Raw genomic sequence first — 27,120 nt, 5'->3', positions numbered from 1 at the left:
AAAGGAAACAGAGTTCATGCCCGCCTTCCTTTGTTGATCTTTCCGATGACTGTAGAGTATGCGTGCTGAAAGAACACATGAACCTTTTTCTTTGGAAACCAAGTCCATATTTGCATAGGTTACTATGAGAGGAAATTAAGAAATAAAGAGTGTAATTAAGGGATTAAGTTTTATTTCTGGAAGAAGTCTGTTGGATTCCTAATTAACCACTAATATTTTGGGATTTAGATTATCGTCAGCCCAGCCTTTAGCAATTATAATAGCACTGCATGATGCACAGGACCTTTTTAAAAATGTAGCGTTTAAATCCATGCACTCCATAATATGTGAGCCAAAAACCTCAGGACTTCCCCTTTCCAAAATAATGGCATATTTATCTCATGGCTACTTACTGTTAGAGGCTCTTATCCTCTCAGGAGCTAAGGAGAATTCCTGGGGTGGCTTAACCCAGTACCACAGATGGAGCTCCATCCTCTTCAGCTGGTTGCAGGCCCTAGACTTTTACTGTTCAAGGTAACTGGCTCTCTGTATACAATTAGTTGAAAAAAACATCTCTGTGGTGAAGGTGAAAGAGCCCTGGAAATAAGGCAGGCCTAGCCCCCATCCTTGATGCCCTCTGGTCAAATCCCTAATCCTTTGTGTGATTTTAGATAAGTCAATTACCATCTCTGAGTTACTTCAACTTCCAAATGAGGAGGTTGAACAAGATGCGATGTGGGGGTTCTTTCCAGTTCCAGAATTCAGACTCCATATTTAAGTTGTTACCAGACAGCGGATGCAGCATGAATAAAAGCTGGCGTACGTGGTGTGACTATAAAATAGTCAGTGTGACTGGAAGAGTCAGCTTGTTTAGTTTTTCATGATACATTTTACACTGGGTTGAGTTTGTACAATCAAAGTTAAGCTCACAGGCTCAGTGGCATTCATGATTATTAGTGTGTCACATGTTACTTTTAAACAGCTGCCATAGGTTTTAATTTTTTTCTCTCATTGTGTTAGTATCTAGGCAGTCAGGATCAGGTTAACTGTCAGGATCGGGTTTCTCTTGTCATGTCCACAATCTTGGATGGAGCTTCTCTTTAGCCGAGTAATAGATGGTGATGCCCATCCCAGAACAGACACCAAGCTCCATCCATCTGCCCTCCACACTCTTTCCTCCCATTCTGCCAGAGGAGCCATAGGATAAAGGGGCCTAGGCATGGGAAGAATGCTCTGGGAGAACAGATGAGACTGGAGGATGAGAAGGAGCAAAAACAAAGGACAGGTGGCAAATAGGAAGGAAGAGATCTGCCATTTGTGTCTCTTCTTAAGGTCACAGCAAGAAGCCAGTGGGGTTGTGGACAGCTACCATGGGACAGCTACTCCCCAGCAGCTCTGCCTCCTTTGCTGCCTCAAGGAAGCAGGGAGAAGTGTCCAGAGCACAAAATAGCTCTTCCCAGCCAAGCCCCACTCCCCAACAGGCCTCCCCACCTGGTTTACTTTCATGGCTGGCATTTGACACAGCCTGATTTGTAGAAACTCTGAGAAAGTCACCATTCTCAAGTTCCCTCTTAACTTGGGATGCCTGAAATTCAGTTAAAAGGAGATGAACACAGAGTGGGAAGAACTTGGAGAAATAATAAATTCATATGAACGAGTTTCAGAGTGTGAGCGAATCCAATTCAAACACCTTATTCCGGCCTTTGCCATCAGGAATTTCCACCACAGCCTGGTGATAGATAGAACTCTTGCTTTTATTTGTTACGAAGCCATGCCACTGAGAAGCAAGGTGGTTTAGGAAAGGGGGAAGGCGCTAGACACCTGAAGGCAAAAGGGTGTGTCACTGAGAAGGGGACATATTAGGGGAAATTTGAAGTAATTTAAGCTCCTTCAAATGTAGTGATTTGGCCTAGTCCCATTTTACCTTAATCTGTGTGAACTCAGGGAGGTGTGCAGTATGACATATTTCCTGACCTGCTGGCTTTCAAAGACATGTACCTAGGTGGAAATTCCCCACACGCACCCTAAAAACCCCTGCCAGTTGGAGACTTGGGTTTAGCCTCACTTTATAAACGATGAGCCTCTTTGCTGTTGTTTCAGGTTTGATTCGTGTCAGTTTTCTGAAGGCCTCAGTGTAATGCAAGAAGTGTACCTGGGCAGCAGAGATATAGAATCAGGCCCACAATCCTACCCGTATTGTAAGGATTAGATGACTGGGCACTCATCAAGCATTGTGACTCTGCCTAGCACTCAGCACCTGCAAACTCTCATCATTATTGTCATTGTTATTGTTATCTTCAATAAAGGGCTCAAATCTCACTCAGCCAGCATGGAAAAGATGATTCCCCCATTCTGCCAATGTTAATTCTATTTTTTAAATAAAATTTTCTGACATAGGTTGTCACTTAAACTTTTTGGATATTGATGTACGCTAAGTGGCCTTAATACGAATGGTAGCTGTCATTTATATTAATGGGCTGAGAAAAAATATAATACCACATTGTCTCCTCATGTGATCTTTGGCAGGTGTTGTAGGACTCAGATATTAACTTTTAGGGACACTTTGGAAAAGGTACATTCTTCTTCATTGTAATTATACCTTCCTCTATCCTTAAATGAAGCTTTGAATCCTGTAGGCTCTTTGACATACTTGCCTTTTGTTTGTGTTAAGTAGAAGTGTGGCTGCCTTGAGATATTACATGGGTAACCCTAGGCTCTGTCTGCCCTTGGCAGTTTCTCTACCTGACCCTTTCACAGACTCTAGTGAAATTTGTATCTGTCAGAATAGAATATGCACCTTTACCGTTACATAATTTTGCAATGACAGTGCTGTTTATGTTAGCATTGACTCTAATATAAGCAGTGAAATATTGTTTGGTTTAGCCTCTAGCCTAGCTTGGAAGAATGGTGATTTTGGTTTTAAAAAGGTTAAACTGCATGTAAACACTGTCATTGCTGCCTTTTTTACTAACAGGATGAACCTGGGTCAGAAGATACTTGAATCTGGTTCACTTAGAACTCTATTTTGTTTTATAAATGAAGAGAGTACTTAGACTACGGAATAAATGTTCTTATTGGGGGTCATAAGCCTTTCCCAGTTTTAACGGTGTCTGCCTGGCCATTGTAATACTGCCAGGAGGCCTGGGTCAAATGTCACCTCTCCCAGGGTCAGTGCAGAAAGCTCTACTGGTCTCAGAGAGGAGGCCAGGCAGATTCCCTTTGCCCTGAGTTTACTTCTAGCCTAAGAAGGAAGCTCTCATTTTTTTTCTCTTCTTCTGCTGGTGCCGTATCTGTTGACATTTGTCAGTGTGTGGGTCAGGCCATTGAAAATCTCTCCTTGAAGGAAATGGTCAAATTTGTCCTAAGGGAATTTTACTGCTTCCTTGATGGAGACCAGTGGTCTGAGGGCTAACCCCAGCTTTGGCCTCCGTAGCATTCAGGATGTTTATTAGAGGATGTCCTTGGGATCAACACCTGCAGAAGAGAAGGGGAAGAGGCAGAAGAAAAGGGGAAGAGGCAAGAGCATACAGAGAAGGCAAGCTGGGGTGCAGCCCACCAACAGCCTCCACCGGCCCCAGAAGGAATTGGGGAATTGCAGTGGCCGTCAGTGTTGTCTCCCATTGGGGCAGGATGCACCAGACTTTGATCCTCTCCACAATTGCTTATTGGGTGTGTGGGGTGCCTGAGAAGGGTGTGACCTCGGGCAAGGGGGCTCTCTGCGACTCAGGCTATCTTGGAAGGGGCTGAGAGCCAAAGACCATCTGTTGACAGTATTCCCAGCCTCCTAGCCAGCAAGTCCCTCTTTGACGGGGACCCGTTGGTTAGAGCACCCAGTCCATCACAGTTCATTCACCAACCACAGAAGACCGTCATAGTGGTAGTTTGGGTGCCACTGAGAACACCAAATTGGCCGAGTTGGGGTCAGCACTCAGACCACAAGGTCTCCTCTGTAGGATTTCAGTATCTGTGTTGTGGAAAATAGATTGAAAAGCAATGCAAGAAGTGATGCGGAATATAAAATAATTAGTCGGGGAGTTTAACTTAATGCAAAACATGGAAACAAAAGGAAAACATAATTTTAAAATAAATGACATTTGTAACATTAGCATGCTATAGTTACTTGGTGAAACAACAGTACACAGTTTTAGATTTTAAAGGGGGGTGATTTCATTTTGCCCTAATCTATTGAATTTGGTAAATCTTTTGGGTAAGTCTGTGTTGAAAGAAGCAGCATCTACCTTTGAATTGACTGTTCTCCATGCAGCTTTTACTTTTTAAAGATGGCTGTTTCCAGGGACATGATTTGTCTAGTATTTACATCTGAATCCTTGTACTGATGAACGGTTTTATATTGTGTTCTACAAATGCCGAGACTGTTTTTTTATATTCCAGATATTGATGAATGCAGCACCATTCCTGGAATCTGTGATGGGGGCGAATGTACAAACACAGTCAGCAGTTACTTTTGCAAATGTCCTCCTGGTTTTTACACCTCTCCAGATGGTACCAGATGCATAGGTAGGTTTAATTACAAACAGCATGCATGGTTTGTGTAAGTCAGTTCCATAACAAACAACTTTCTAGACAAGCTTGTTAAGGGGCATATATAATTTATCAGTTGAGGTAAAATGTACATTTTTAGAAAAGTGTTAAACAGTTGACTGCTCTCTTAAAGAACAGAGGCACCTTGTGGTCTTTTATGGAGACATTTTGCCTCCCATAAAAGAGGGATGATCCAGGAGACCTTACAGATATCTTCAGTCTGTTAATTAATGTTGTAGTCATGCAGCATGTAACCTTGAAGCCATCCCAGGTGTCTCTCTCTTTTTACCCCCACCTTCAGTCATTCCCCGGAATCTATGTTAATTTGGCCTGAAATTTTTTAATAATCTCTTAATTGGTCTCCCTGCTTCTTGGCTTCTCTACAATCCATTTTGTCAGATTTGTCTTCCTAAAATAGTGCTTTGATTAAATAACACTCTTGCTCAAACCCTCAGTAGTTTTCCATTAGGACTTAGAAATCAGTGGTTTTCAGTCTGTCCAGTGGATCCTTCAGGTGTTTCAAAGCTCTCCAGGGCTGCAGGGATTGGGGAGAGCACAGAGAAAAGGGAGAGGGCTGAGTGGAAAGGGCTCTTGTCCCCGCCACACTCCCACACACATTGTAGGCATAGCAATTTCACTTTATCTGCTGTGAGTGTTAGGCTTCCATGTCAGGTATCAATTAAATAAGGGGTTCTATTGTTTAAAAATTAGATTTGGCTGGGCGCAGTGGCTCACACCTGTGATCCCAGCACTTTGGGAGGCCAAGGCGGGCAGATTGCCTCAGGTCAGGAGTTCAAGACCAGGCTGGCCAACATAGTGAAACCCTGTCTCTACTAAAAATACAAAAATTTGCCGGGCGTGGTGTTGGGCGCCTGTAATCCCAGCTACTCGGGAGGCTGAGGCAGGAGAATCGCTTGAAGCCAGGAGGTAGAGGTTGCGGTGAGCTGAGATCACGCCGCTGCACTCCAGCCTGGGCGATAGAACGAGACTTCGTCTGGAAAAAAAAAAAAATAGAGTTGACAGCTGCTGGATTTAACAATTGTTAAGACTTCTTTCAAAGTGCAGTGTTCTAGATTAAAATTCAAGTTCCAAAGTGCACAGTCTGATATTTAAGGACTTTAAGAGAGCCTCAACCTACATGAAGATTAAGATATATTTACATATCAGATGGTTCACATTTTAAAAGTTATTTTCTTTTTATCAAATATATCCATACTAACTTTTTACAAAGGAGGAAGGGAAGGGAACTAAGATCCCTGGATCACGGGGTATGAGGTGTTTTATGTAAATTATCTGACTTAATGTTCATTTCACAGCGGTAGATGGGAAGCAGCTGAGATTGAGAGAGGTTAGATAAATAATGGCCCAATAGTTTAAGTGGGTAGTGAGAGAGGGATCTGGGATTCCATCGTGACCTGAGTGCACAGCCCAGACTTCCCTCATTGCCTCCTGCCCCTCAACTCTGGATGCACTTCACTCTTTCCTGCCAGACCCCTAGGCAAGCCCCGTTTCTTCTTTGGTACTCTATTGTGCCCATAATTAGCAACTTGTCATACAAAATGATCCAAGTGACTTTTCTGACTTCCCCAGTGCTCCTATTTCCCTCCATCGTAAGCAACAGAGACCCCCAAATTATCCCTAGTGATGAGAAAATACAAATAGCCCCTAAAAGTATAAACAAATCCAAGGCTTGTTCGTAAGACAGTTGTTTGGAATTAGTAGGTCTCACCAATAGAAAACCCACTAGGTAGATAGTGGTATGCAGTGTCTTCCCTGCACATGTCTTCTAACTGTAAAATTCCAACTACCTTCTGCCCCCACATTCTGAGACTCTCAGACCTCCCAGCCCCGAGCTCCCTTTGTGTTCTAAGCTCTCTTAGTATTATTTTATTTGTTGTTCTGTGATCTTCCTGTGGCATTTGTAATACTGCCTGTAGGGTTGTCTTTTTATATTGTTGTGTTCTCTCTCTTCGACTCCCAGGAGTCATAAAGATGTCCTTTCCCTAGTTTGAGCCTCACCACTCCTAGCTCCTGGTTGTACACAACCATGTTGACGACAGAGTAGGAGAGGCCTGTTGACAGGCTAGGATGACCTGCAAACACCTATTTAATCCATAATATATTTGCTTTGATATAATGTGATTTCTGGGTCCTGAGAATAAGGGGCCAAGTGATTCAAAAGGGGAGAAAAAAAGTGAGATTTCCTCCTCCTTGCCAGGTGTCTTGGCCAGGGCAGATTTAAAATGGAAGGTGTTTGTGGTTCCTTCTGTGTCCCTTTATGTCCTCCAGATCCTGACATTCTTCTCCCCTTAGCTTGGCTCCTGAAGGTCTTCAGTTTAGTCTACAGCCACCCCTTACCCTCTGTACAAAGTGTCGTATCACCACAACGGTTCCCCCGCAACTTGATGTGGCACTGCTGCCTAACGAAGTGAAAAACTTCAGGCTGGGGTGTCCTGGGGGTCAGGTACTCCAAATGGTTTCTGATTTTCAGTTTTTTACTTCCTTTACTTATTAGCCTGTAGGTTTTCATTAAAATTATAAGTTATATAAATGTGTGTTTTTAACAAAGGTACTTCTTTAGCAAAAAAAAGAAATTAGAAAAATTATTTTTATATGTGCAGGTGCCATCTGTAAATCAGGGGCTGCCAGTAACCCAAACTTGATTTGTAATTTTTTTTACCCCCATTCACCATTTTGCTCAAGAGTTTGTGACCCATTGATTTAACATATAAGTCAGCCAGATGGGCAATAACATGGTATCGTAGTTAATTTGCAAAATAATAGACATTAGCCCATTAAGCTTTTGTCATTGGCAACTGTAGGCCCTAGTTTTGCTCTGAAAGATAGCCCATGCTGAAAATTATATGTACAAATTCCATAATTTGGTCAAGTGTTTACACTGGGTTTTGACCACCGAATTCATTTGAAGCTGGGATATAAGCCAGTTTTGAATATCTCTTCCCATTCTCGACAGTCTTTGGTTTCCATGCCCCAAATATTTACTAATTCCCAAGTATATAAAGTATTAGTGGTTTTAAGGCATTGCAAATTAGAATGTAGGAAGTTCAATTTCTCTGCCCTCTTGATGGGGGAGGTGCCACCTGAGGCTTCACAGAGAGCATACTTGTCTATACTCCCTCTCCAGCCGTTTATCCTGGACCGGGCTGGAATAAAACTTGTTCTGCCTCTTTGGTGAAACTATTAGTCTGACCAGAGGTACAGGAACTGGAACCACAAAAAAATTCTGGAAAGCACATTTATACTGGCTAGTGGTTTTAAGTACTTTTCGGAAATAATCTTGTATCCTTTAAAACTGACCCATAATTTTCTTTTATGGTTTGTCTAGGTTTGTTTTAGCCTTCTTCACTTGATGTTAATAATTTAAATGTTTCTAAATTAGCCTTGTTTTTATTTTATTTCATTTTATTAATTTATTGAAACCTCAAGACATAAGGGCTTTGTGTTCTTATGAATGATGTAGATGATAACAATTGCAGGTATGACCCTCTTTGAGAAAACTTGAAATTTAACTTTCAGACTTACAGGAAACCCAGGGATGGATTTTTGGCTATGAAATATCTTTGCTTTACAAAAGGATTTAACCTTTATATTCCTTTAAATCAGTGGTCCCCAACCTTTTTGGCACAAGGGACTGGTTTCATGGAAGACAATTTTTCCATGGACTTGGAGGAGAGGATGGTTTCAGGATTATTCAAGCACATTACATTTATTGTGCACTTTATTTCTATTATTATTAAATTGTAATATATAATGAAATAATTATACAACTCACCATAATGTAGAATCAAAGGGAGCCCTGAGCTTTGTTTTCCTACAATTAGATGGTCCCATCTGAGGGTGATGGGAGACAGTGACAGATCATCAGGCATTAGATTCTCACTGGGAGCATGCAACCTAGAACCCTCGCATGCGCAGTTCACAACAGGGTTCACCCTCCTATGAGAATCTAGTGCTGCCACTGATCTGACAGAGGTGGAGCTCAGGCGGTAATGCCAGCAATGGGGAGTAGCTGTACATACAGATGAAGCTTCACTCATTCACCTGCTGCTCACCGCCTGCTGTGCAGCCCAGTTCCTCACACGTCACAGACCAGAACTGGGGATTGGGGCCCCTGAGGGTTGGAGACCCCTGCTTTAAATAACAAGCATATTGACAATATTATTTACTATTCAAAATTTAATTTTATATGATCTCTATAGAGATACAATTTACTTGAAGAGAGGTACACCCTCAGCACATGTCAGGCAGGTAAAAATGTTTTGCATTTTGCTACCTGCCTTCACTGTTTCATGGTAATATCTCAAAGGCATAGGGAGCTGTTAGGTTTTTCGTGTGTCACAAACTCTTTCAGTAACCCAGAGTTGCACTGCAGTGTGTCGGACGTAATGACAGTTAGACATGATGTAACCCAATAAAAGTGATACAGAAATGTGTCTTACCATGTTGCTTTGAGAAGACACTTTCTGCCAAAAACAACAACAAAATCCTTCTAGAGCTATTGTATCCTATAGGACTCAGAACTTGGAATCGTGTCATTTTGAAGTTATAAATAATTAGTACCTTATAAAATTTGTTAGGGCCCCAAGACAAAAGGAAATCTTGACTAATAAGCATCGGATCTAAATGCAAAGTGGCTCATTCTTAAAAACAAAACAAAACAAAATCTTATGTCTGACTCTCACAGTTACAGACTGAAAAATAAGAAAGATCTTTTAGAAATATAGACTGAATGTTGTTTTAAAATAGATTTACATAACTATTTTCCTTAAATGATTCGAATTAAGTAGTTTGAAACCAAGGAAAACTCAGTCTCTCTTCAGCATAGAGACATGTCTTTATAAATAATTAACTGTCAACTGCTGTTGATTTTCTTAGTCTCTCTTTTCCTATGATACACATGGTTTTAAGGTTTCGTTCCCACCTTGGGTATGGAATGTGGGACTTCAGCCATGTGCACCAGCACACAGAGGCAAAAGGTGTGAGACTAGGGATTTCTGACTGAGCATTGTTCCTGTGCAGCGCTGGCAGCTTCCCTTCCAGGGGGCAAAGGTGTAAATTAATCCTGCCGTAGCCCAAGTGTGAAGTGTGGAGCTGCTGTGGCCGGGGAGTGTTGTTACAAGTCTCATCTCAGTGATGTGTGTGTGTATGTGTTTCTTTGTCCTCAGATGTTCGCCCAGGATACTGTTACACGGCTCTGACAAATGGGCGCTGCTCTAACCAGCTGCCACAGTCCATAACCAAAATGCAGTGCTGCTGTGATGCCGGCCGATGCTGGTCTCCAGGGGTCACTGTCGCCCCTGAGATGTGTCCCATCAGAGCAACCGGTAAGAGCCCTTCCTGTTATCTGCAGAATATCCTCACAAGCCCAGTGACAATGTGCATGATGCATACGTAATGGAAACCTGGGTAAATGAATAGACTCCAGAAAATGCAAGAGATGACATCCAGGGAAATCTCCCCACATAATGCAGAGGGAAAAAACAGAGGTCTGTACAAAGAGTACTGTTTTCAGGTACTGCTTTTGACTTAGCTGGCATATTACTACTTAACAGAAACCTTTTGGGGAAGTACTTATTCTCATTTTAGTACTTACTGGCTCTCATGTAGTACTCCAAAGCTCAGTAGGGTAAAACTCAGCTCTCAGAATTTTTCAGGTAAGTTGTTCAGGAGACACATTTCCTTTTTCCTAACATTGGACTCTTTCCTTCCTGCTAAGTCCTGCTTATTATTTTTTTTCTTCACAGTATCTCTTTTATCTGTCCATTTTTTTGTTTCCATTAGAAGCATATTTTCTCTAGTCTGGACTGTTCCAGCAGCCTCCTAACTAGTCTCTGAAATCCACCGTTGCCATGTATCTTTCCCAAAGTATGAGTCAGTGAAGTTCAGTTTAAAAAATTGTGTCTAGGGGGAAAAAGGAGACACCTTTCGACTAATTGAGCATATTTCAAAACCCCATGTTGTACACAATGAATGCATACAATTTTTATTTGTTAGTTAAAAAATACATAACTAAACAAGTATATAAATACAGCACACTTTCGTTATTCCAGAAAGATGTCCAAAAATATTTCTCCAGGATGAACTCAGGCAATATTTAGTGGCCAAGTCACTCCATTGCTTGCAAAGAACATTTGCTACTTAGCACAACATTGAGTCCCCAAATCTGATCCCAGTTCATCTTTTAATTCTTGTTCTTTATAGTAGTTTAAATTATATGATTGAGTTTTCATTGCACCCAATCTGAGCATTTCTAAATTCAAGTTGACTTTTTTTCTAAAACTTCTTGCCAGTTCAGGCTCTTTCTCCCTACTCCTGCCATCCTTGCCTGTTATATATCCTCTAGTCTTGTTAAAGATCTGCTCAAACATGACCCAATCCATGAATGCCCCGAGGTAGCCGCAGCTGGAAGTGCTCACTTCTTCCTCGCGCTCCTGTGGTTCTGGCTGAGAATATGACTGTGGCATGAGTCCTGTATGTGTGTTCGCACATTGCTCTTTTACTGGTTGATCAATCTCATTAGGAAATTTCTTTCATTATTGTAGCCTCATATTTCTCATGCTTTTTACACTTCCACAATATTTAGCAACATCTTGCTATAGGAGGCATTCAAATAGAGCAACTTATTAGGCAACATCTTTCCCACCAGTTGAGCATATTTCAAAACATCACGTTGTGCACAATGAATATATACGATTTTTACTTGTCAATTAAAAATAATAATACATAAATAAACAGATGCATAGATAAACTTAACCTTCTTTAGTCCAGTAGGGAACCATTTAGTGGATCACTGTTTAGAAGCACATGAGTTCCTACTAAGACATGGCTTAGGTACCAGGACAATGGCTTTTAAAATGCATATGTTAACTTAGGAAATCAGCAGCTTTGATGTGGATTCCTTCCTGTGTTAAGGCTTTGAATAGAGAAGAGGACTAGAGCAGATTTAGGTGCCTGCAGGAAGACCTACTTTGGGACAGTTGGAGAAGACGACCAGGTTCCTGTGTGTGGCTTTACAGGGAGCTGTTCTCCCAGGTATACCACTGAGAGATGCACAGCCCTGAGAGGCCTTGGGCAAAACAGATTTATAGAGCAAAATAATTTGCAGGTAGGTTTTTTTTTGTCCAAATCTTCCAGTACCAGTGCTAGAGATCGGGGCTCTTACAGAGAGTGATGCAGGAAGGATTTTAGATTGGCCAGCTTTTTACTCTTTAAAAAATAAGTCAGCATCATCTTGGGTTATGTGGAGATAGGAAAGATGGACATCAGCTGAACAAAATTAGCCCCATGTTGCTGATCCTGAATGTAAAGGGGCAATGAGAAGATTACTAATCTGTAAAAAATAGGAAGAAATATAGGATTCAGTCTAATACACTTTCCTAGAGAAGTTAAGATGAATTTAATGGCATTCTTAAAGTAAAATACCCACCTAATTAGCACAAAGGCTGATAAGCTATTTCTTTTATATAAATTCAAAAAGTCTTAAAAAGAAAGGCTGAATTGGTACCTACAAATTCTTGGAAGCAAAGTGAGTTCCGTAATATAATTGTCATTCAATTAAATTCAACACATAGTTAATGAATTCCTGTTATGTGCAATTTGCAGGGCAAGGCTGAGAGTGGGAACTAGTCATGAGTTAGAGATGATCTCTGACTTCAAACACTACACAGTCTTAGTGATGGGAATTTGGTGAGAGCAGGTTCCCAGGGAATGATGGATATGGCACATACAGATGATCAATCTATAGGAAGAGTCATTGTTGGTTGACAAGCAGGATTGTGACATCCTGAGTCAGGGAAGCGTGAACAACATAGAGTTCCTTTACAAAGACATTCGAGTATGTCAGTATCTCTGTGATTTGAAATTCCAGTTAAATCATAATTAAAATGCTGTAAGAGAATTCTCTGAAAACATAAACTTGACCTGAGCTGGAAATGTCAAATATGAATGAAGAAATTTTAGAAACGGACCAGAAAGTACCGTTCATAGAAGCTAGGCATATTTAACCTCATGTAAATTGGCAGAATGTCCCATGGGGTTGAAATACGAATGCATTTCAGTAAGACATGTTACTGTCTGAAAATAAGTTAAATTGTAGTCTGTAAGGAAAAGAAAAATCTTAGTCTAATTTCTATTAATGGCTAAAACTAGCATAGAAGGTATCCATGAGAAAATCACTGTACAACTGTGAAAATAAAATTACCAACATCCTAGCAAGAGAGGAAAAAAATGAAATGTAAAAGTCACATAGGCTACTTACAGAAGGCAACTGTGATAAAACATGGCTATTTGTAGGCAACATGAAAATGAATAAAATAAATACATCCTTGGAAACCTGGATACTGCTTAAAAACACCTTTTTGGAAGCCCAGAACAAATGTGTCAAAACCTAAAGATGGTTTATTTGATGAAGACCTGATGCTGTGAAAAATAGTAATCATCCTGAAAATGCAGAATCATAGGGAAGCAGATGATGAAGTCAGGATGTCCTCATTCAGAAGGTCACTATACAGCATTAATACCAGACCCACCACCCCTTGGTATTTCTCCTCCCCTTATGGGCCACTTCTCCATTGATAATGCTTTCTTTTATGAATCAGTATTCTTCAGGGTTCTTTCCTTGTACTCCCTTCTCTTCCCCTTCCACACCACTCTTAGACGAGCTCATCCATCCCCATGGCTTTGAATATCACCTGTCTGTACTGATTACTCTGAAACTCACATCTAGCCTTGATTCCTCTAAGCTTCACACTGTCTTTTACAACTGCGAAGTGATAGCTCCACTTGGATGTCTGATATCTCAAAATGAAACTTGGCTTCTACCCACCAAACCTGCTACCACCATGGTTTTTCCCATCCAGGGAAGGGCACCAACATTCACCCAACTGCTCAACCAGAAAACTAGGAGTCATTCTTGACTTCTTGTCTCCTGAGCTCTGACACTTATTACTTCACTGGGCACTATACATTTATCTCTAAAATGTGCTTCAGATTTGTCCACTTCTGTTCTATTCAATCACTGCCTCCCCCATCCAGACATCATCATCTCCCCCTTGGTCTTCTGCGACAGCCTTGCCTCCCCGCAGTAATGTTCTTCATATGTTGTAATTGTAAGCATGATCTTCTGAAAATGGTCATCTGATCATGTCCCGCCCCTGTTGAAGATATGCAGTGGTTTTACACTGTGCATAAAATAAAATCCAAACTTTTTAATGTATTCTGTGGAGCCCTGTGAGATCCACAGGTGGGACTGGATGGAGAAAGTAATACTTTATGTTTTCCATGAGGTGAATGTTGATACAAATAAAAACTCCGAGGTTTTGGGAGGAACATGGCTTTGGTTTTGAAATATTGTTCCAGAGTGGTTGCTGCTGCAGGTATTAAAAATGGAAATCCAGTCAGTTGCTCCTTTTTCTTTTCTCCAATTGACCTGTGAGTTTTGAGGATCAATTTTATTCAAAAACATCTTTAAAAAAATAAGGATGACTTCTGCGGGCCTATGATCATAAGCTACAGCTCAGCTGTTGTGTTTTGTTTTGTTGTGTTTTTCTAGAGGATTTCAACAAGCTGTGCTCTGTTCCTATGGTAATTCCTGGGAGACCAGAATATCCTCCCCCACCCCTTGGCCCCATTCCTCCAGTTCTCCCTGTTCCTCCTGGCTTTCCTCCTGGACCTCAAATTCCGGTCCCTCGACCACCAGTGGAATATCCATATCCATCTCGGGAACCACCAAGTAAGAATTCAAAAATCACCTAGTTATTTTTCTTGCATTGTTCAAGTTAACATTTTTTTATTGTTTATTTATGTTGCTTTAGTCATTAAATAAGTTTATAAATTGTTATATTAATTTTTGGTTTACATATGTTATCTGTATCTATATCATCTATGTATCTCAATTTTCCTATTGCATAGAGAAAAACGGGAGGCTTCCTATTCTCCAGAGATTAATGTCCTTTTGTTATTGATGTTTTCAGGCAACTATGGGAGAGTTATGGGCGATAGTTAAATCTGATTCACAGAAAGGATTAATAGAGGAGATATAAAATTATACTTTAGATTATAGAGCTTGCAAGGCAGTTTTATAAGTAGTTCAATACCAATCTCTCTCTACCTTTGTTATTTCTGCAAACTAGAGGTTTGAGAGTGAGGTGGTGAAGAGGGCAGGGAAAAGCAGGCTGCAGCTGGGTTGCTAGCTCCCCTATGCATACGTAGTGCAATGTGATCTCTGTTGGCAGGGTGGAAATATTCTGTTGTCACTAGATGACCTTTGCCCAAAGTGTCCTCTTTCCTTTCTGATTCAACATCTTCTTCATTATTGTCAGATTAAGTTCTGATGAAAGGTACCATAGTTAAAATAATTTTAATGGGGCTTAATGTTCTTCTAGGGGTGCTGCCAGTCAACGTCACTGATTACTGCCAGTTGGTCCGCTATCTCTGTCAAAATGGACGCTGCATTCCAACTCCTGGGAGTTACCGGTGTGAGTGCAACAAAGGGTTCCAGCTGGACCTCCGTGGGGAGTGCATTGGTACGTGATCCATCCTAGGTTGGCACCATGAGTCTGTTGCAATTCTGTTCCTTGACTCTATTGGTTTTCGATTGCTACTGTAACAAATTACCCCAAACTTGGTGGCTTAATACAATACAAATTTATATTATCTTTCAGCTCTTTTAGGTTAGTAGCCCAACACAAGTCTCACTGGGCTAACATCCAGGTGTTGGGAGGACTGTGTGCCTTTTGGAGGCTCTTGGGAGAAATCCATCTCCTTGCCTTTTGCAGCTACTACCAGCTGCCTGTGTCCTTAGCTCATGGCCCCTTCCTCCATCTTCAAAGCCAAGAGCATTGCATCTTCAAATCTCTCCCTCTCTCTCTCTCTCTCTGACTCTCTCTTGCAATTCCCTCTTCCACATTTAAGGATATTTGTAACTGCATTTGGCCACCTGTATAATCCAGGAGACCCTCTCCATCTCAAGATCACTGATTAACAACCTTAATTCCATCTACAACTTTAATTCCCCTTTGCTAGCTATATAACATATCCATAGGTTCTGGGAATTAGGGCATGAGCATATTTGGGAGGTCATTATTCTGCCTATTAAAGTTACTTTTAACTTTCATTGTAAAAGATATTCAATTCATTTCTGGTAACTCCAATTTAAGACAACCTACCAAAAGTCTAATCATTAAAAGAAAGCATTAAAAATATCCCCGAATTGTGGAATTTTGCACATTATACTAATCTAAATGTGTAGCTTACCAACTCTCTTAGACTAATTACTTTAAATGGAAGAAAGAAATTTTAAATTGCTGATGAGGCATTTAAGCTGGTGAAGGGAGAAAATGTAATACAAGAGTAATCAATTTGTTGGATTGGATAAGAACACTCAGTTCCTATCAACTTGTTTTTAAAATAAGCTCACCTCTTAGTTCTGTTATGAATTCTAATTTTATAATTGTAAATTTATGATTGGTCAGAAATGATGAGTTCTTACTTTCCCAAACTATTTAATTTCCTGGTGATGTGAACACCCCTTCTAGAGGTCATCCAGATCTGAGTAGAAGTGGAAACATTTAACTCAGTGTTGGGGAATGTGAGGTCAGATCTGTATCTGCCACTAAGAAGCATGTGGACAACTGGGTTATCTTCGCTAAATTTTAGCTTCCTCCTGTTTACAAGTAGGGTCATATAAACCAGTTTATCTCTAAATGTACTGATAATTCTAAGTGACTGTAAAACTAGTGTGAGCTTGTGTATTGAACACATCTGGGGATGGGGTCGACTCTATGGTGATTGAGAACTGCCCTTTAAACAACAGTTGCTTCATGTTTTGTTCTAACATTTTAGTGGAACTCAGCAGGGAATGCTTGGATATGGTTAGACTTTCTTTTCATTGGAAAAAATAGAGCTTCAAGAGATACTTGGAATCCTATCCAGAAGCCACTTCTGAAATGTTAGTCTGTTTGGTTCTCTTCGATCAGACTTAAGGAAGAGAAAATGTTTATTAGATCAGATTGTTGAGTTGCTACTTGTTTGGAATTTTTCTCCGCAAAATGACACATGAAAATAATACACTTTAACTGCTCAACCAGTCTTCGAATGGCTAATGATATATTGTAGTGGAAAGAAAAAAGATCCTTTTATTATGTTATTTATTTCTCAAAAGGAAAATGTTTTATATGTATAAAAGGAACCAAGAACATCTTAGAATTATGAGGTATTGCTATCTAATTTTGCACTAAAATACATTGTGCTTTGCAGATGTTGATGAATGTGAGAAAAACCCCTGTGCTGGTGGTGAGTGTATTAACAACCAGGGTTCGTACACTTGTCAGTGCCGAGCTGGATATCAGAGCACACTCACACGGACAGAATGCCGAGGTATGGTCCTGGCGTGGAATGTGGGACATATATGCTAACTGGGGGTTGACTTCAGATGAGTTCCATGGAGTTTAAATAACCCATGCCGGAAGAGACTAATATAGTTCCATGGCTTTTTTGAACTTGGTTCCACCTATTGTCATTCTGAAAGACAGTGTCATAAAATCTGGCAAGCATTGAAGTTATTTTATAAGATGTGTCTATGCCTGCAGGAAAAATCTTATTTTCAGTACTGTTGTCTCGTCACTATTATTGCCTCTTAAGTTTTCATCTGAGAAGTAGAGAGTGGGATTGTCCTTTGTGACGCAGCAACTGAGGAAAATTTCAGTTGAAATTATGTGCGATTAATTTCTTAATGGAAAGTTCTAAAAGATAAGGATGTCGCTCTAAGCCGTTGCTGCTTTTTAGTGTGGTCAGCAGCAGCATCACCTAGAACTGCTTGGAAAGGCAGGATCTCAGGTTCCACCACAGATATACTGTTGCAGACTCTGTATTTTAACAAGATCCCCCAGCGATCTGTATGTACATTGAAGTTTGAGAAGCACTGCTATAAATGTCCCTCACAAAAAATTTCCCATCAGATTTATTAACTAATTTATTAAGCCATCCAGTATGCCTTTTATTAAATGACTTTAATGTACTAAGTTTCTAAAACAGAAATAAATAACAATCACTGTCAGGGAGCCCAAACATCTATCTCCATCTCTATCTCTAAATTGAGCACAAAATGAACTGTATCATTAATCAGTCAAGACAGAAAAAAACAGGCAAATGCTCTGTTAAAGTTAAATAAAAGGGGCCATCAATGACAGACTGGATAAAGAAAATGTGGTACATTTACACCATGGAATATTATGCAGCCATAAAAAAGAATGAGATCATGTCCTTTGCAGGGACATGGATGGAGCTGGAGGTCATTATACTTAGTAAACTAACATGGGAACAGAAAACCAAATACCACATGTTCTCACTTTTAAGTGCGAGCGAAATGATGACACAAGGACACATAGAAGGGACCAACACACACCGAAGCCTATTGGAGGGTGGAGGGTTGGAGGAGGGAGAGGATCAGGGAAAATAACCAATAGGTAGTAGGCTTAATTAAACCTGGGTAATGAAATAATCTGTCCAACAAACCCCCATGACAGAAGTTTACTGATTTAACAAACCTGCACGTGTATCCCTGAACTTAAAAGTTTTTTAAAGTTAAATAAAAGATAGCGAGGTTTATACCACTTTAGAAAATTGGTAGCCATTGACAAGAGTTAATTTTATTTGCGTCTTTTAGCAAAAGCTCTTCATGAGTTGAAGACCTGTAGAAGTTTTAATTTTTATCAGTGAACTGGTTTCAAAATTTTGAATTTGGTTCTCATGTACAGATTTCTTGCCATCAGTGTATTTTAGTCCACTACATGTAAATGACCGTTTTAAGCAGAAAAACTGGAATAAGGCCTTTGAACTTGCTAACATTTCTATTAAATAAATATAAATATGGATAGGTTGAACACTTAACTGAGTTGAAAACTTTCTTAATATTATGACTATTGTTTAAAATAATTAACATGTACAAATAGTGTACTAGGCATTTTGCAGTAATAAAAAATAAAATGAAATCAATGTCCAGAGACTGCACTGTTAAATAAGCCGAGAAGTGGTTATTGAGGGCACTCAGCTGGGGCAAGGGCCAGCCAGTATAAACGTATGTATGTGGTTGTTATCAATCTGAGACTTGGTATTAGAGACTGAGGATGACCTGAATACTTCAAGCACTGACTTCTTTAAGAGCTAGCGCTAAGGTTATCCTGAAAATAAGAAGTTGAGAATGTGTTCACATGATTTTGTGGATGAAAGTTGCCACAGAATGGTCCAAAAGGCTGTGCACATAGCTGGGAAGTATGTGAGGGGCCGAATAGAAGGGGACGGAAGGACGGGCAGAAACACAGTAGAGGAGAACTTTGAATGGCCAGCTTTAAATTTGTCTTTTAAGGCAATGGGGAACCCCATGGCATTCTGAAATCGATGAGGAGAGAAAAAGGCGAACTCTTTATCCTGTTTATTTTCAACTTGGGCCTCAAAAAATTATAGGATCCTTAAAAAAAAAAAATCTGCTCAAGAATATGTGGTTTTTACCATTTTCTTGGAGTGTGGAGCAAGTCTGATTTTTAGCAAGGATTAAGAAATAAATGAGAGAGAAAAAGATCGTAGGTTGTTGGCACAAAGATCAGACAGAAGAAAAGCCCAGACTGCCTCTGCTCGTCCAATGACTTGTGTGGAAACCACTGCAGGATCTGCCCAGAAAGAAAGTGCATCTGAGGGCCAACCACAAGACATCATGCAGACGCAGGGTAGACAGTCAGAGTAACTGAGGTGCCATAAACGCACGTGCTCATTGTGCAGGGGATATTTAGGGCGCTTATACTCAGACAAATGTGGCCTCAACTCTGCATAGATAGGAATGTTCCCATCCAACTCCACATAGTTTCCCAGTCCCTATCTTCTGGGAATAAGCCCTGGAAGTGATTTTGTGCCTGTGTAGACAAAGAGGTTTGTGTTCATCCTCTTTGATGTGTATCCAGGTTTGTAGCTTCTAGAAACTGAGAGAAACAGATAATCCAGGGTACCATGCTGTCCACTTTGGGTTGATTATTCATCTTTAAGTGAGAAATCAGATACAGGTTGTTTGAGTTATTGTTATTTTAACACTTCTGTATCAAGCTTTATTATGTACTTTGGCATAATACTAACCACAATAGAAAAAAAAGAAAACTACCCTCACAGAATCAATATTTTATTTGGTAGATAGAATACTCGTAAAGTTGTTTTTTAAAAGACTAAGAATCTATCAGCAATAACCCTGCACGTAAACCAGAATTACCATAAAGAAGATGAACATTTTAGAGATGTGATTGATGGTTTTCAGGCAGAATTAAGGTGATTGTTTAAAAAAGTAGAGCTTTTTGTATTGTTCTGAGATAGCTGTAAATTATGAGTTTTAAAGATGCCAGCCAAATTTCAGTATAAATAATGATTTATACTGGTTAAATAAATGTGCTTGGAAAATAGTGAAGAAGAATCTATTTTGTTTACAGACTTCAGATTTAAGGAGTCTTACTAGAAATTAGAGTTAGCTCTAATGCAATTATACAGGTTTTTTATCATGTCTTTTCAACTCTGATAACCCTAAATATCACATTATTTGATAACCAGTTTATGTTGGAGAATATTATTAAGTAATTAAAACCAAAAGCTAAGATCATGAGTTTGCAAATGGAGGGAGGGGGAAATAAAATAATTTTAACTCCCCTAAATAAAGCTATTTCTTCTTTTTAAACTTTGATTTTAGACATTGATGAGTGTTTACAGAATGGCCGGATCTGCAATAACGGACGCTGCATCAACACAGATGGCAGTTTTCATTGCGTGTGTAATGCAGGCTTTCACGTTACACGAGATGGGAAGAACTGTGAAGGTAATAATAGTATACTAATGTTAGTCCTCTCCTTCCATTGCAATTTCAGTATCAGGGGTCTTTAACAAAGACCAAATAATGAGTGAAATGTCAAAGTATCAGATATGTTTTATATATTTTATCTGGGAGGGAAACCTAATTTTCCACAATATTCATTTCTTAATTTACATTTGTGTGAATCAAATAACATTTTAATTTGCTAGGAGAGCTTGCCCTTTAAAGCTCCCTGGTGATGATGAAACTTTTGTGGCACAATTTCATACTTCCTAATTTTATACAATCAGAATTTGTACATTTTTTAAAAATAAGACATACCTAAGTCCATGTATTATCTAGCCATTTATAATCTTTTTGCTTAAAGTGTCTGCTTAGTAATAAAATGCTACTAATCAGTATGAGAAATATATATCTAAAATATATATAATATAAAATACATATTATATATTTTTCTATATGTGTAATATATGTATATATATTAATTATGTATATATGTATTTCTAAATATGTAATATATAGATAATATTCATAAAATACATATTTAAATAGAAATAATATATATCTATGATATAAATATACGTCTAAAATAAATATACATTATATATGTCCAAAATATATATATCATATCTAAAATATGTATATATAACAAATTACTTTGGTCTTTCTAAAGCCTGTAAGTGAAAACACTGTGTCTGGAAGAACAAGTGCCTCCCAAGACAGCTTTAATATTAAATAAAATAACATACTGATGAATTTAAAGAACCATCCCCAATGTTTAAAGGACCTTAAAGGTTCACTGGCACAGCTATAATCCATAGTTGAGCCATGTATTTTAAAAGTCCACTTTTTACCTGCCCCTATTTAAAATTGCTTCAAACTACAAGTTATCTTCTGGTTGGCATCTTTAAAAGAAGTAGGATGTAGCCTAAATACATTTCAAATTCCTCTGATCTTAGTTTTGACTTATTTTCATTTTCAGAGCATTAGAAGTAATATGATTCTGTGAAATAAATATACCCACTAGGCTATTAGCACATTTTTCAGTTTGTAAACTATTATTCCTAAAAAGGACCCTGATAACTTCTATGGAGTCAAATTTTATATATTTTATAAATAGATATACCTATAAATCTAGCCCTAAAGTTTACATGCACCTGCCAAAACTCAAGAATTTGAGATATGTTTTTCTTTTGTCCCATCTTCTCCTTCCTTAGGTGATATTATTTATATGAAAATTAGCCTTAGACTGTAGTAACAAAAAGAAAGAAATATGAAGAAACAGAATTATTTTCATCCAGATTGGTTTCCTTCATAAGCTTACTCTTCTGGTCATAAGAAAATGTATGCTTTGTATTTTTCAGATATGGATGAATGCAGCATAAGGAACATGTGTCTTAATGGAATGTGTATCAATGAAGATGGCAGTTTTAAATGTATTTGCAAACCTGGATTCCAGCTGGCATCAGATGGGCGTTATTGCAAAGGTTTGTGCTGTGAAACCTTAGATCATGTTCTTCACCTGCCTCTTCTCCTCTTTACATTGTTTAGAGGTACTGCCTTTCTTTACTGATTCTCCCCACTTACAGTACCTTGAATTTTGGTTTGGGGAACCTGACTGAAACTCCTTCTTAAATCCAGCCATCCAAAGAGCTACAGTTTATGCCCTGAAGATTGTTGTTATTTCAGTAACGGTATTTGAGGTCTACTCAAAGGAGTAAAAAGCTATGTAGCAAATAAACAATCCAAACTGCATGTTGGTCTTCCAACAGATGTGGGCATTGTTCTAAAGAAGCTGAGTTCTACCTCTTCTTTCCAGTTAGGGAATAATGGTGGTTAGGCTTCTTGATGGCTGTTATTTGCCACCTCTTACATCTTTACCTGGACAGAATAGTGTAGAATGTTATTTGCAGTGATCTCTTCCTCATAATTTCCTCCAGGCATCTTAAGACACAGAATTTTTTTAAGGATAATTTATTTAGGCATTATCCAGTTACGTAAGCAAGAAGGGAAACAGGATTAAGCAGAATAAATAAATAACCAACAACCATTTTTTAGTTTGGTAAACCATTTTGAAATAATCTCATTGTTCCAGGTATTGAAGCAAAAATGAGGATTTTTATTTTTGCTGTTGAGAATTGGGGTCCTAAGAAAAGTTGCTGGAGACGAATTTGTGCTTAGTGTCTCCTGTCTTATGCAGGGATCAGTGATTATTGCACTTGGTCCAGGATCTGAGTTGGAACCAGACTTCTTAAAGAACCTCATACTCAAAACAGGTCCAGAAAATCTGCTAAAATGCTGCACTTAGAGCTTCTGGGCATAGTTTCAGAGGCAGAAGTGTAGAGGGTCAAGCTATTCAAGGTAGAGAAAAGCAGGATAAAGTCCTATGGTGCCTCTTCTCTGTGTGCCCCTAGTGGACAGCTTTGGTAAATGTGTTATAGAAGAAAGCCTTGTATTAAGTCCTTGGCAAGATGTGCATTTTCTCCAGGCTTAAAAGAACTTCAAGCCCTTGGTTGTTTACCTACATTCTCTATGACCTTCACATCAATGGCTCTTAATATTGTGCAAATCTGTCTTCCCAGCAAGAGAAAACAGTTGGGTGTTTTAAATTTGAAGTAGGAAGGTGGTTTCTGTACTTTTGAGCCCTGTGGTGGGAGGAACTTATATGAGAAGACAGGATTAACACATAGAAATATTCTACAATGTAAGATAGCATAAAACAAAGTGTCAAATTGTGCAAATTTAGCACTGTACAAGTAAAAAAGAAAAGGGAAGAGAATGATTGCTGGAATATTTGGAATTCGGCTTCCAAAAAAAATAATAGAAAGAAATATGAAAGCCCCTTTGTGAGCAGACCTAGGAGAATACATAATCTTCTTGTTGATACACAGAGCACACTAAGATTCACTTTTAATGCCTCTAGGCTCCTGCTGACCCAGGCCACTGCGTCTCTGCATTAAGTATGGCCAACAGATAATGCTGTGACCTCACAGATGAAACCAGGTTTGGCCACCATTGGCAACCAGTGAAATAGTATCCTATCAATAAATTGATTGTTCTATTAATTTGAAAGTGCTGATGATATGGATGGTTTGTTCTGACTTTAGCATTCTGGCTTAAGGATCTGAGAGAGAGAGAGAGAGCTCCATAGCTCTGTATTATTATCAGTATCTTCGTTTTTCTAGCTTATAGAGCATAGAGTACACACACTGTAATAAGACTGAAAGATTAAAAAAGACAGAAATTAATCCCATGTGCACTGAATTTCTTCCTTTTTATAATCTTTCTCTTTATGTCATGGGATAAGATTTTCTCTTAGCCCTGAGCACTTAGTCCTGAGCCCACAAAGATGTGACTGTTCAAAGCTGAATCAACAATGCTAATTCAATCTCCTCAGTTAACTCATCTGATCAACAACATGGCTTCTCTGTTCACTCTCTGAAAGTTGAGGCCACTAAATTTGACCAAAGTTACCTTCCTTTGGATCTACTTTACATCTCCATTCTTATTAAAAGCTCTTTGTGTTACCTTTCAGGTTGTAGTCTCCACATTTTATTGTGTGTCACAATTTGAACAAAAAGGTGACCAGAATAACTAACCAATTTGAGTTCCTGTATTTAAATATAACTGCTGTTTCAAATACAATCTGTACACAGAACCTTGGACCACCCGAATATATTTTGTGCCAAACAACACAAGCTAAGTAAAACACGAAGGTGTTTTACTCTCAATTTGCCTTTTTAAGGTCAGGAGAAAGTTAATAGTCACATACACGAGTTGTATATTGTAAAAGGAGTTGTTATAAAATCATTTGCTTTTTTTCTTTTTCTTTTTTTTTTTTTTCTAAGACACAGTCTCACTCTGTCTCCCAGGCTGGATGGAGTACAGTAGCGTGATCTCAGTTCACTGCAACCTCTGCCTCCTGGGTTCAAGCAATTCTTGTACCTCAGCCCCACAAATAGCTGGGATTACAGGCGCATGCCATCATGCCCAGCTCATTTTTGTATTTTTAATAGAGACGGAGTTTCACCATGTTGGCCAGGCTGATCTTGAACTCCTGGCCTCAAGTGGGCTCCCAACCTCGGCCTCCCAGAGTGCTGGGATTACAGGTGTGAGCCACCATGCCCGGCCTAAAATCATTTGCCTCTAAGTGTTGTATGTTTTCCAAACCACAATTTTGGTGCCTTTTGTACTTCCCCATATTAAAGGGAAAAAAACCCTCTGCTATTATTAATATGTGTCCAATAAAGTATTTTACCAGACCTCCTTAAGTATACACATAAAATACCGTAAAGTATTTGTAAAGTTTAAGAAAGATTTTTCTTTGCTGGGTTCCGATTACATACAGTGCTGTTATTGGCCCAGAATGGTCATCGAAGTAATCTGTATTTATTTTCTGTTCTTTTTCTATGGTGTTCCATCAAGGGTTTAGTTGTATATCCTTTCATTTTAGGTGACTTGTCCCAGAGAGCTAAGACATGGGTGATACTAGAAGGGATGCCAGTCTTTGTGATGAATACCAAAAGGAAAGTCCTCCTGTAGTTTATTATTACCCTAGATTTCTGAGAGCCCTGGAAGAGCTACCATGGTTATGCATTACACAAAACCCTTTGTCTTCTAGCAGCCATTGTTCTCCTTCCTCCGATTCTGTTTTCGCCTTTGTGATTATTTTGGATACAAAAATCTCTTGGGAGAATATATTAAAGTTGCTTTTTATGGAAAATACGTTCCAACAGTTGATTTCTCTTGATTTTGTTACTGTTCTTTCAGAGGAAAATGAGAATGCCATTTGAGCTTTTGTTGCAGATGCTGCATGTTATTTCCTATCTTCCCCATTTTCAAGTGTTAAAACATAATTGTCAATATGTTATAATTTTAGATAAACGTCACTTCATTTTTAATAAGTGCCTTTCTCTGCCACAGACATTAACGAGTGCGAAACCCCTGGGATCTGCATGAATGGGCGTTGCGTCAACACTGACGGCTCCTACAGATGTGAATGCTTCCCTGGACTGGCTGTGGGTCTGGATGGACGTGTGTGTGTTGGTAAGAAAACATCGTGGCTAGACTTAGGAGAGAGATTCAACCTCTGTCACTCAATAAAGCCCACTAGTAACAAACGCTCTCTACTGTAGCAGATAAGATATAAAGAATATTTGCAGAGCAACAGATCAACAAGGTCAGTTCTCTTCTTACGTAAATTGAACATTAATTCGAGGATTAGAAAGATGAATTAAGTGAAAAGCAAGAGAATACCCACCTATCCTTCCCCCTGTTCTTCCCTAATCCCATAGCTGTCTTCAGTTTTCTCCAGCCCTCCTTTGTTGATATTGGTCATTGAAATTGATGTGCATATGCTATTACCTCATGATGAACATTTTAATAGAGAATTGATGTCCATGGGCAGTATAGAATGCAAAGGAGAATATGGATCACCCAGAAACCTGTATGGTAATAGTTTTATGAGGCTTTATAAAAAGTATGAGACTTGTTGAAAAATTGATACCAGTTTTATCCAGATTATTTTTAAGAAAGGTACTCAGTAAGCCATTTGAATTGGAAAAGGATTGGGCATAGCTGGAAACACTCTTCCTGGTGGTAAAGATAACACAGCTTAGTTGACCAACATCTACAGATTTATATAACAAGCCTTTTACAGATTAAACTTTCTCCTTTTTGGAAAGTATACCTAATTCAGACGTTCAGTAATTGCATGTTTATTTTGGGATAGGCCACATTTCTAATAAAGGTCTTATTTAGCAGGATGTGAGATTCTACATTCATCCATTATTAATTCAACATTTATTAAGTGCCTGCTCTGCACAGGCCTGAGAAAGACAAAATAAATGAGATATAATTCCAGCATTGAAGGGCCTCAGATTTTGGTAAACCATGATAGTCCCTAGAAAACTGAAACAATCTGGCCATTGGTTTCCAATGCTTAGAAGCTGAATGTGTTGTGTTTTTCTATTTTTGTTTATTTTTTCTTCAAATGGAGCCCTAATATCAGAGGCATTCCCTGTGAGTTACACCAGGGATGATGGATAAACAAAGCCCTCTTCAGTTTTGACTTGGGGGGTTCTCCTCTGTTTGAAGTGACAGTGTGATGACAGATGCTTCTTCCTGTTTAGACACACACATGCGGAGTACATGCTATGGTGGATACAAGAGAGGACAGTGTATCAAACCTTTGTTTGGTGCTGTCACGAAATCTGAATGCTGTTGTGCCAGCACTGAGTATGCCTTTGGGGAACCTTGCCAGCCGTGTCCTGCACAGAATTCAGGTATGTGGTATCATGGAGATGCCCTCATACTGCCAGCCTTCTGCCACCATTGAGGTCTTTGCATTTGTGGAATTCACAGGGAAAGATGACATTTTGCTCTCTGGGTATGCCATGTGCCTTCTTGGGGTCTTGGCAGAGGCTAGCCAGTGTCTAGTCACAGGTACCTCAGGTAGGTATTGCATTTGTGCCTCCCGTATAAACTCCCCTACCTCAATAATACTCAAGCTCTTTGCAATACATGCACCTTGCCTTGTTTTCTAAAGTTGTTTCATGATGTTTGCATTTTGCAGAAACTATTATAAAAGCAGACTTTTAGACAGCATAAAAGTAAATAACTGTCATATTACTTGGCTATTTCCAATAGCTTTCCAAAAGACCATTTTGTAAATTTTGTTTACATCCCACGTATTGATTTTGGTATGGTTTTCTTTTTTGTTCTTTCTTTTTTTTTTTTGT

General features: G+C 39.1%; 1 protein-coding gene across 1 annotated transcript in view; it reads left to right on the top strand.

Annotated features, from left to right (window-relative positions):
• Positions 1 to 27,120, top strand: part of FBN1 (fibrillin 1) — a 207,649-nt gene that overhangs the window by 84,813 nt on the left and 95,716 nt on the right. The window contains exons 8-16 of the mRNA XM_011928574.1: positions 4,372 to 4,497; positions 9,708 to 9,866; positions 14,093 to 14,272; positions 14,925 to 15,065; positions 16,798 to 16,917; positions 20,261 to 20,386; positions 21,745 to 21,867; positions 25,304 to 25,426; positions 26,512 to 26,664. Coding sequence (XP_011783964.1) covers positions 4,372 to 4,497; positions 9,708 to 9,866; positions 14,093 to 14,272; positions 14,925 to 15,065; positions 16,798 to 16,917; positions 20,261 to 20,386; positions 21,745 to 21,867; positions 25,304 to 25,426; positions 26,512 to 26,664 — 1,251 coding nt within the window. The remainder of the gene's footprint in view (positions 1 to 4,371; positions 4,498 to 9,707; positions 9,867 to 14,092; positions 14,273 to 14,924; positions 15,066 to 16,797; positions 16,918 to 20,260; positions 20,387 to 21,744; positions 21,868 to 25,303; positions 25,427 to 26,511; positions 26,665 to 27,120) is intronic.

This window comes from Colobus angolensis, unplaced genomic scaffold (genome assembly GCF_000951035.1).
Source record: "Colobus angolensis palliatus isolate OR3802 unplaced genomic scaffold, Cang.pa_1.0 Scaffold78, whole genome shotgun sequence".
NCBI lineage: Eukaryota > Metazoa > Chordata > Mammalia > Primates > Cercopithecidae > Colobus > Colobus angolensis.
The sequence above is the reverse complement of the archived record's forward strand: the minus strand, read 5'-3'. Positions and strand labels throughout refer to the sequence as shown.